Below are 10,135 nucleotides of genomic sequence, written 5' to 3'. Positions count from 1 at the left end.
CTTGAATTCGTCCTTTTTCTAAAGCGGAACCGTGAAAAGTAAAAATTTTTATGTATGTATATACGTACATACGTACATACGTATAACCTACATATATACATATATGCATACATCATACATACGTACATACACATACATATATACACATACAAACAAAAAATTTTCACTTTTCACGTTTCTCTCCTATATAGAAAAAAATTACATTATTGCGATTCCTAAAAGACAAGCAGTAATGTAATTTTGTTTATTGCTAATGTTCATTGTCCTTTATCCCTCATCAATTAATTATCTGTATGAATACCGTGTTAATATAACGTTTTTACAATTTGAATCTATTTATTGTCGATTAAATTGATTTAAAAATAAAGATAAAGAACTTATTGGCTCTTTATCTTTATCTTTAACAAAAGAGCCATCTACAATAGGAATATTGTATAATGAGCAGCTAAAAGCGAGTTAGAGCCATAGCATATAAATAAACTTAAGCGATAAAGCCCGGTTGCATTTAAAAAAAAACTCTCTCCGTCTCTTTTAAAACGAAAGAGAGACAGAGACAGAGAGAGTTTTATAAACCTTGCTTAAAGTCAAAGAGTAACATTGGTGCAATCTGAGGCGTAAGCAATAAGGAACAGTAGTCAATTCAACGTGTTGAATTGACTACTGTTCATAAGTTAAAAGTTACAGAAAAGGCTTACAGGCTCACTTTTCGTCTTTCCACCATGGCGTAAAACGCTCATGTAGTGATTTTTTTCTGCTGAACGCAGCTTAGTGATGCTAATTGCATCTAACGTCTTTATCAATATAATGAGCACATGGAAGTTGATACAGCGACGGTGTTACGACTTGCTTTCGTATAAGTATTCATTGCTTGTGATATTGGTGGCGTTTACTTGCATATTCATCGGCATAGTACATTTTGGAGAGGTTAGAATAACATTTATTTTCTTTATGCATGTCGTATAAATACATTCAGATAACAACAGAAGTTTATACTTTAAATCAATTTAATCTTTTAACTGAAATGTTTTATTCAGCATGTATATATGTAATAAATTACATATATACATGCTGAATAAAACATTTTACATATTAAAATATCTGATAAAACGAATTAATATTTCATTACATAGGTATGGTTAATATGGAGCAAGGAAAAGTACGAAGCGGTTTTTCATTCCTTCAACGATAATATCCTGGGAAAATCTTTCCAAAATAAATTGTGCCAACATGTTCCTATAGATGTAGTGTATACATGGGTAAATGGATCTGATCCAATGTTTTTAGAAAGCCTTCAGAAGCATGTTTCCATTGTGGATCTTAGTGCTGTAACTTCGAGATTCAGTGATAAAGACGAGTTACGTTATTCGTTACGATCGTTGGAAATGTATGCACCCTGGGTGAGACATGTTTACATCGTTACCAACGGTCAAATACCAAGTTGGCTCGATATGGATAATCCTCGGATAACTCTAGTCACTCATGAAGATATTTTTCTGAATAAAAGTGATTTACCAACTTTTTCTAGTCCTGCTATTGAAAGTCATATTCATAGGTGCTTGGAAATGTGAGATACATCGGTAGCCCATTGACAAAAGTTGTTATCTCCATTGAATTTTTTTTTAAGCAAGAGCAATAAACTTTTATAGAAAATTTTTCTCGTTGAAGCTATCAGTAAAATTTTCTTTTTAAAAAATGGAAAAAATAATTATTTTTAATAAAAAAAACGTATGATACAATCTAAGAAATATAATTTCTATATAATTTCTATTTATTAAAATAGAATACATTTAACTGATTTTGCAGCTAAAGATTTTAGCTGATTGTGAAATAAAATCTATGATATTTATTAAATATAATGGATGGATATAACTGCATTTGCAATGTAGATTTGGGGATTTAACTTTTTTTGCACTTCATACAATAGGGATAATTTAACTTTTTTTCCAATTAGTTTCAATTCACTTTATAAGGTTTGTTAATTGTTTCAGCACATTTTTTAAACATTCAATTCGTAATAAAAAAGAAATTTCAAAATCTAATTTTTTTATATTTTTGGATATAGCTGCTTTTGCTATTGGTTACTCACATATAACAACTGCACATATAGACATGCAACATTTATCTTGCTTCTTCCAGGATACCTGGAGTCTCTGATAAATTTTTATATTTTAACGACGACGTCATGTTAGGTGCCGAAATCTGGCCAGAGGACTTTATAACTCAAGCAGGTGGACAAAAAATATACCTGGCATGGTGGGTTCCTGATTGCTCTGAAATTTGTCCATGGGCATGGGTTGGTGACGGATCATGCGACTACGCTTGTAATACGACATTATGCGAATTTGATGGTGACTAAATTATCCCTTTATAATAATGATACACATGAATTTTTAATGAATTGTTTGAAAGAACATTGTCTATCCCGATGGATTGCATAGGCGGAGACTGTCAAACGACTGATGTACCTATAGATAGCGAGGTAATGGAAGAGGAAGATGATTATCCTTACAAATATCTGCAAGATTCTCGTGAAAATAGTAATGAGTTGAAACTATTAAATATATTGCGCAAAAAAAACGTTGTTTATTCATCACGAAAAAATGCACACAGAGTATCCGAAACGCAAACATTGCATTCATATAATTTTAATATTTCTTCTGAGCCGACCTATAAGTTTTACGATCTTGGAAATAGTAGTAATTCTAGGAAATTACAAGTACGAGGTACGAAATTTGACGATAAAAAGGATTATAAACTTACGAGAGATTTTAAGCCTGTATATTCCAAATTTTTACACACAAACACTTTGAACAAAACTGCATATCATATTAAACGATTAAAACATTATCGCAATATCATGAATGTGGCACAGTCCAACAATTCAATTAAATTTGATAAATTTGCATATCCTAATCAATGGAAACGTAACGCACGAGGGCTGGACACTTATGCAGAGTCTTTGTTATATGTTAATAAGATATATAATGCCGCTTATGGCCTTGAACGAAGAAGAGTGCCAGCACACATGCCACACTTAATAGATAAATGGATCGTAAATAATATGCAAGAGAAATTTGAGTCAGAATTTAAGAAAACGTCTAGTCATAAAGTGAGAGATTCTGAAGACATGCAATTTGCATTTTCTTATTTTTACTTTTTATATAGTGAACAACGAAAGGTATCCGTCGGGGAGATATTTGACATGTTTGACACTGATAAATCACGGTAAGAACGTGTTAGCTGTTGATGATTATCAAATTGATATTGATTAGAATTATATATACAGGGCGGGCTATTTTAATGTCCCTTCAAAATTTTTTATCTTTGATTTTAGAAAAAAATGTTTTAGATGAAAATGAAACGATTTTCGAGAGAAACATTTCATGTTGTTTTTCTTGATGGAGCGTCCAAAAGATATAAAGATCACCTAAACTTTTTTAAATGAAATTATATGATTTTTTTTACATAGTAAAATGATCTCTAATTATTCTGTACTACATAAAAGTATAGAGATATAAAAACCAGTTCACCAGATATTTTTATATATTTTATTCTAGCATTAACATAAAATATTATTAGTAATCGTAAATTATTTTTGATAATTGTATTATACTTTAATACTTTTACGAACAAAATGAGATGAATCATACTATGTAAAAAAATCATATAATTCCGTTCAAAGAAAGTGGAAGTGACCTTCATATCTTTTTGACGCCTCTACTTAAAAGAAAAAAGTATGATCAAAATACGTTTTTCATCAACGCAAGTATGTTCTACTTTTATCTAAAACATTTTTTTCTATAATCAAAAATTAAAGTCTGGGAGCGAAATATTAAAATGGTGGGCCACTTTATATAAATCTTTTCGATAATTTGTATATACACACGCACGCATACGCGCGCGCGCGCGCGCGCTCACACACACACACACACACATAAATCAAGTGATGTTTTTAGAACTTGGTCGGACAGAGAAATAAGGACGCTTCTATCGAGATTATATCCACTGCCGCTCGATTATAATTTAGTTATGGAATTCGAAAGTGAGATAATAAATTGTTCACATCGCATGAATCTATCAAAAATTATTGAGATTCCACCAGGAGAAAGATACCTAGATTCTACTCTCGTAAGTACGAATTGCACTCTTCATTTAATATATACTTAATATTTAGTATAATAACGACTAAAACATTGCAATCCTTTGTTTTTCACAGCCGGTAGTTTCTAAAGAATTGATATTGAACTGTGAAACAATTTTTAGAAAGATGCAATCAAAATTCGGCAAAAGTAGCCGGTATCCGCATGAAATAATAAAAACCGGCAAAAATGAAATTTTCGAAATGTTGACCAGCAACGTTTCCTTAACGGTACAATTGCTCGATGAAATTCGAAGGGATCCTAAGTATGTGTCTCACATCCATACTATATATCAGGCCTGTACAAAACAACTCGTGTCATAAGCCAAAATGCTTCTATCTCTTTGGTGCTCTGTCTCGGTAGAGCGAGAAAGCGTATTTAACAAAAGCTAGATTAGCAGCGCTTCGTCTGAATTCAGATCTGTCCACAAGTTGTAGTATGCAACATTGCAACAGTACGTCGCAGCAATATTGCTGTACTTTTATACTGTATGAGAATATTCATATTTTTTATAATAAGAAAAAAAACAAGGAAACTTGAAGAAGATTGGTATAACATCATTATGGGTGTCAAGGATAGAGGCAAAAAAAAAACAGTTATTGATTACAGATAGGCCTCTTTCATCGACTTCTGGTTAAATTAATTGACGATCAACTTGCAGAAGTGCCAACAGCAGTTTAATGTATCAGAATTCTCTTCCTCTTCTGAGACAAAAAAAAACAAATTTGGGGAAATGTAAAAAAATTGCTCATATATAATTATACAGGCAGGGGCATTTAAAACAGGTATTTTCCATTATTGACTTCGCGTAATCTTGAATGACCTTCAATTATAGGTCATTGTATTCTTAAAATGTTCTATCAGAATGTAAGTAAAAAAACATATCATTCCATTTAAAAAAACAGATTTGACCTTTGCCTATCCTTTACGCCTCCACCTACAAAACAATTATTGACATAAAATTATGTGCCCCTCGAAACCAAGCAACTTTTGTTTGACACTTTTTCTTCTATTGTTAAAAACAAGCGAGTTATTCGAGGTGACCTGTTTTAAATGTCCTCCCCTATATAAAATTATACATAATTATATTATATGAGGAATTTTTTTACATTTCTCCAAATTTGATTTTTTCTAAAGCAAACAATGCGAAAATTATCTCTTTAATTATTTTTGATGTTTTCTCATTATTGTTGTTAACATTATTGTAGGCAATGGAAATCCAATACATCGACAAATTGTTCTTAGTTGCCTGTTCCACATTTTTTATTCCATGAACGTTTGTAGTGGTAAGTTTGTATTAGTATATCGAATTATATCCCGGAACTCTGATCAAAAGGCTCATTATTCCTTGTTCTCTATTGTCTGTATTTTTCATTGTTTCCACTTTTACTTTACCGAGACGGTATAGCGGAGAGATGGAAACGTTTCGACTCACGAACCGAGTTTTGGACAGGCCTGCTATATATTATATCTTTCTTTTTTCTATTTCTCTTAAATACTCTTAAATAGGAACAATTCACATATATAGGAACGATTTACATAATATGTATTAATTCTTTCAGGAAGTTTATCTGTTTGAACGATGACATGGACCCTATTAGACATTCTGAGAACGAAATCGTTCGCGCTTTGTTAAACGATTTTTATCGTTCATTGTATCCGCTACGAAGTACTTTCGAATTACCGTCGCAATATCGAAATCGTTTCTCCCATCTACACAAACTTCTTGAATGGAGAACGAGTCGTGCTAAAGCTAGAAACTTATTACTGTGCCTTCTAGCATTGCTCCTTATGCTTACGTTTTATCACGTACTCTATCATCATATGCGCAGATTGTGCAGAACTCGAGAATTGTCTACGTTTCTTGTGTGAAGAATATTAATTCTAAATTATTAATGTATATAGATTTATACAATGAAACTAAAAATGTTAATCATCAATATCATACGTAATGTTGATTTATATATAAGTTATTTATGAATTAAATAAGTTTAAGAACATTCGTCTATATTCGGAAGATCTGTCTGTTGAGAATTTTTTGATTCAACTTTTTCTAAAACTAGGTAGCGATATTTCTGTGTTACAATAAATGCTTTTTATAATCATAAAAAATTCAATTTTATACACACACACACACACACACACATACACGCAAACACATATATATATATATTGTATATATAGGAACGTTCAACTAAAGCTGTGCGATAATTACGTCTCTAGATCAAAGATTTTAATCTTGCCAGTTATTTCGTGTTTATTTGTGTTCTTCGCATTCATTATTATGAAATAACGAGACGTTATCATGACTTTGATATCGATCGTTCGTGTAAAGATGGGCAGTTCATGTGTCGAATATTTCGCGGCCCGACCATACCCTCTTGCAGTCTCGCACACTCGAGCATCCATGCCGTTACGTTTGCAACTCGCTCGGCTGACAAACGTGGTCCTATACCTATATTTCAATTTTAGATCTAATGGACAAGTAACAAATTAGTGGACAATTATTAACTGTTTGAGTGCCACATAGCATGATCACACTGCTCACTTTTTTCATATTTTTTATTAAAAAAGTTTTATCAGCGTGACAAGTTTACTGATAATATGCTCATTGTCAGTTTCTAATTCTAAAAATCTATGGACGGTATTCACAGTTAATTCTTATATTCAAGACCATTTTAATGCAGTCTCAAGATCAACATACAGTCACGAACCAATTAAAAGGCCATATTACGTCTTTTTCTTAAGACGTCTAATAAAAATGAACTATGGACATCAGAAGTTTTTTTTTTCAATTTATTAAAAATGAATAGAAGTATAGTAAAAATTTTATATTTATAGTATCTACATTTTTTTACGTCTAACAAGAAGCGTAAATGAATCATATTTTTTATACAGATTTTTATAATCACTCAAACAGCTAATTGTAAGATATAAGAGGATGTTTAGTTACCTGGCACATTCGGAAAGCAAGTAATTTTCGCATCCTTCTCTACTCCAGAAGATAAGTTTCTATCACTATTAACGTCTTTTACTTCACAGAATTTCTTACTGATATCATTGTTATCTGTGCTGTCTTTATCAATCGAACTATCATCTTTTTGATTAGTCAAAGATTTATTTCCTTTTTCTTCATAATTAGCTTCTCCTTCGAATAAACTGTTCTCTATCAGCTCTGTTGACAGATCAGCTGCAAAATGTGGAATTTAATAAGTAAGTTCAACGAGCGTGAGCTACGTAAAACTTCGTTCAAACTAAGATATTCATAGTTGATTCTTATTTTAAGGCCATTTTAAGTAATGTCTTAAGATGCTAATACAGCTCTCTGATTAATTCGTGACATTTTAAGACTGTACTTAAGACAGACTTAATTATAAGAATCGACTATAAATATCTAAGAAACATTGTCATTAATATTATAAATAACAAAAATGTAGAAAATGAATTACGGATGATAAAATTTCAATGACTATCATTTTTATTACTTGATATGTATTCGGTAATGTATTTGACAATAGTATTGATTACTTTTGTTATCACATTTTTAAAATGTTAATGTAAATTTTATATTAAAATAACAATAACAATTTATTAATTTTTTTTGCTTAATATATAATATTAGGTAAGAGATCTTAAAAAAAAAGAAAAAATTTCAGATTCGATCTAGTTTAAAAATGATATATGTATTTTACTAAATAAACTGAAGTGTGATAATAGAGATTATGTGAAAAATAGAGAGACAATGATATTTATAACTAGAATATGCGAGATTTTATAGTACAGACATATCTTTGTGAAGTTTTCAATAAATTATACGGTAGCATATTATCCATTCCATGAAAAAGATTGTAATTTCATAAAAGAACTATACAGAATAATACTTATTCAACAACTAAATATGTAGCTCTGTGTCACATATCGTGTAAACAAAAGTTACACGTGTGTTCGTATATTGACACCAATCGTCGACATTCTATTAATTTTTAATTTTTAGTACCTCAATATCAAAAATATTTCGTAAGCAATAATGTCATTGATGTCACTTTACATTTTAGAACCGTTCTTAGTATTTGTCGACATTGTGTGAGATAATATTGTATATCCGACAAAATATAATATTACCGATAAATATTCTACAATTTTTCGAATTTAAAATTGAATCTTGTTATACTTATTGTTTACAACTTGTTGGATACGTATTGTTTAGAACTTGGTAAAAATATTTCCGAAAATTTTTCACATAATTTTTCAGAATTTCTACATAAATTTGAGAATTTTTCAATTTCTTTATAATTTTATAACTTTTTAAAAAATTTTTCAGATTTTTTAATACAAATTAGGATATTTTTCAAAAATGCTGTGAAAGTTTTCATCTTTTCTATAATTTTCCATACATACATGTACATTCTGAAGTATTCTAAGATTTTTTATTCTGTGATTTCTGAAGAAAACTTATAAAATCTGAAGAAGGTTAAAATTTCTTTAGTCTTTATAAATTTAAAATCTTAACAATTAAATTCTTAAAAATAGAATTTTTTTACCAGGGATATTTCCGACAATGTTTCTTTCAGTCTGGACGAGAATATATAAGAATTAATGTAGTCGAATAACATACTTTTCGATAGATCAACCTCATCTTTGGATATCAGGTCTGAATCTAAATTAATGTCCACATCGGTATCTTGGCTATTTACAGAACATGTTGTATGATCGACGGAACTCTCTTTGCACATTGTACGCTCTGTTGTATCCTGATCGAACGTGTTCTTCTCATTGCCATCGCATGCAAGTCCCGCTAAATATCTATTTATTTCGAACGTTAAATAGATATTCATCAATGACTATGTTTAACAAAGAAGCAACTTTGCAATCGTAAAATTTTTTTATATGATTGTCCCTTTAGAGCCAGTAAGGAACTAAGAGCAAAACTAATCATATTAAAAAACTTTATAACAGTTGCAAAGCTACTTTTCCTTGTTGAACGCAACTATGTATAGGAATCTGTAGGAATCAGAGAAATAACTGGTATTGTGTGTGTTATGCCGAGCTTACTCGTATATCTCCATAAACAAAGTGAGCGGGATCATCGCAGATCCTCCGTCTGGCTCGTGGCTAAACAATTGGCAAACCATGATCATCGTCTCGGTGAGATTGGCGCCGAGCAGGCCCACCGCTACAGCGAGGAACTTCTTCACCTGGCAAGTATGATGGAATCTACCGATCGCAAGGATCGTATCGAAATCCCTATGATCCAGGCAGAGGCAATCCCAGCGACGCAAGATTGTCTCGATCGGAAGCATCTTGTTGTAATCTGAAAAAGATTACCGTAATGATGAAATATCTTATTGAGGACCGGTTTGTCATACAACTCGCGCCGTACTTCCAAACTGCCGCAATAGCACCCTGAGGAAGCCCAAGGTCAAGCCGGAAGCCGTGCTCGGTGGCGGGTATTCGAGTCGCGACTTAATCGGCGGCTCCTCGCCATCGGCTAGTGCGCGGAAGTACGAGCTGGACCACTTGAGCAAATCGTAAGGCTGCGTGCGTATCGCAGCCTTACAGAACTGCTTCAGGATTATCGGCAGTCTAGCTGGCACCGCGATATCCCGCCCGAACATCGGCTGCTCGACGAACGACATACTCGCAACAACAATCGCCGTCCTCCACGGATCGGCTCGGTCGATTGTTGTGCACCTGAGTGATCCTCGTTGTCCGGGAAACCATCGTCGATGACGGCTTGACGCACGAGCGCGCAAAGTACATGATTCATATAAGGATGATTTTAAATTTTAATCGGAAATGGATTTAGCTCCTTTTCAAATATAAAAAATGAAATTGTGCCATTTGGCAGGTCTTATTCTATATATAATTATTTTTGTTGAATATGCCGTTACACATCCCCAGCAAGCGAGAATGGATTAAAATAAATTGAAATTTTTTTCTATCTGAATGCGTATTTCAAATAGCGAATATACTTTTTTTGGATTTAATTGAATTCG

At 32.1% G+C, this 10,135-nt stretch overlaps 2 protein-coding genes across 4 annotated transcripts; one reads left to right on the top strand and one right to left on the bottom strand.

Annotated features, from left to right (window-relative positions):
• Nucleotides 1–577: 577 nt before the first annotated feature.
• LOC108755232 (N-acetylglucosamine-1-phosphotransferase subunits alpha/beta) lies at nucleotides 578–6,057 on the top strand. 3 transcript variants are annotated; one of them, XM_018498136.1, is made up of 7 exons: nucleotides 578–924; nucleotides 1,131–1,552; nucleotides 2,137–2,348; nucleotides 2,439–3,225; nucleotides 3,957–4,128; nucleotides 4,217–4,404; nucleotides 5,702–6,057. In XM_018498136.1, exons 1-7 carry the CDS (start codon nucleotides 772–774, stop codon nucleotides 6,009–6,011), a joined length of 2,244 nt encoding a protein of 747 aa, XP_018353638.1. In that variant the 5' UTR covers nucleotides 578–771; the 3' UTR covers nucleotides 6,012–6,057. The 3 variants fall into 3 exon arrangements, with proteins under 3 accessions (XP_018353638.1, XP_018353639.1, XP_018353637.1); XM_018498137.1 differs by having other exon boundaries at nucleotides 1,131–1,564; nucleotides 3,972–4,128; XM_018498135.1 differs by having other exon boundaries at nucleotides 1,131–1,564.
• Nucleotides 6,058–6,347: 290 nt separating this feature from the next.
• Nucleotides 6,348–9,799, bottom strand: LOC108755210. Its single transcript, XM_018498097.1, has 5 exons — nucleotides 9,520–9,799; nucleotides 9,192–9,450; nucleotides 8,755–8,942; nucleotides 7,093–7,329; nucleotides 6,348–6,594 (listed from the first exon to the last, which is right to left on the bottom strand). Exons 1-5 carry the CDS (start codon nucleotides 9,773–9,775, stop codon nucleotides 6,443–6,445), a joined length of 1,092 nt encoding a protein of 363 aa, XP_018353599.1. The 5' UTR covers nucleotides 9,776–9,799; the 3' UTR covers nucleotides 6,348–6,442.
• Between the last annotated feature and the right edge of the window lie 336 nt (nucleotides 9,800–10,135).

This window comes from Trachymyrmex septentrionalis, unplaced genomic scaffold (genome assembly GCF_001594115.1).
Source record: "Trachymyrmex septentrionalis isolate Tsep2-gDNA-1 unplaced genomic scaffold, Tsep1.0 scaffold86, whole genome shotgun sequence".
Lineage (NCBI taxonomy): Eukaryota > Metazoa > Arthropoda > Insecta > Hymenoptera > Formicidae > Trachymyrmex > Trachymyrmex septentrionalis.
The sequence above is the reverse complement of the archived record's forward strand: the minus strand, read 5'-3'. Positions and strand labels throughout refer to the sequence as shown.

Bases quoted from the DNA above. Each gene is read 5' to 3' on its own strand.
- LOC108755232 (XM_018498135.1), top strand. From the start codon at position 772: ATGCTAATTGCATCTAACGTCTTTATCAATATAATGAGCACATGGAAG. The intron at 3,226-3,956 runs GTAAGAACGTGT...TGATGTTTTTAG, and splicing joins TTTGACACTGATAAATCACG to AACTTGGTCGGACAGAGAAA. The intron at 4,129-4,216 runs GTAAGTACGAAT...TGTTTTTCACAG, and splicing joins GATACCTAGATTCTACTCTC to CCGGTAGTTTCTAAAGAATT.
- LOC108755210 (XM_018498097.1), bottom strand. From the start codon at position 9,775: ATGTCGTTCGTCGAGCAGCCGATGTTCGGGCGGGATATCGCGGTGCCA. The intron at 9,451-9,519 runs GTACGGCGCGAG...AATCTTTTTCAG, and splicing joins GCTATTGCGGCAGTTTGGAA to ATTACAACAAGATGCTTCCG. The intron at 7,330-8,754 runs GTATGTTATTCG...CACATTTTGCAG, and splicing joins TGAGGTTGATCTATCGAAAA to CTGATCTGTCAACAGAGCTG.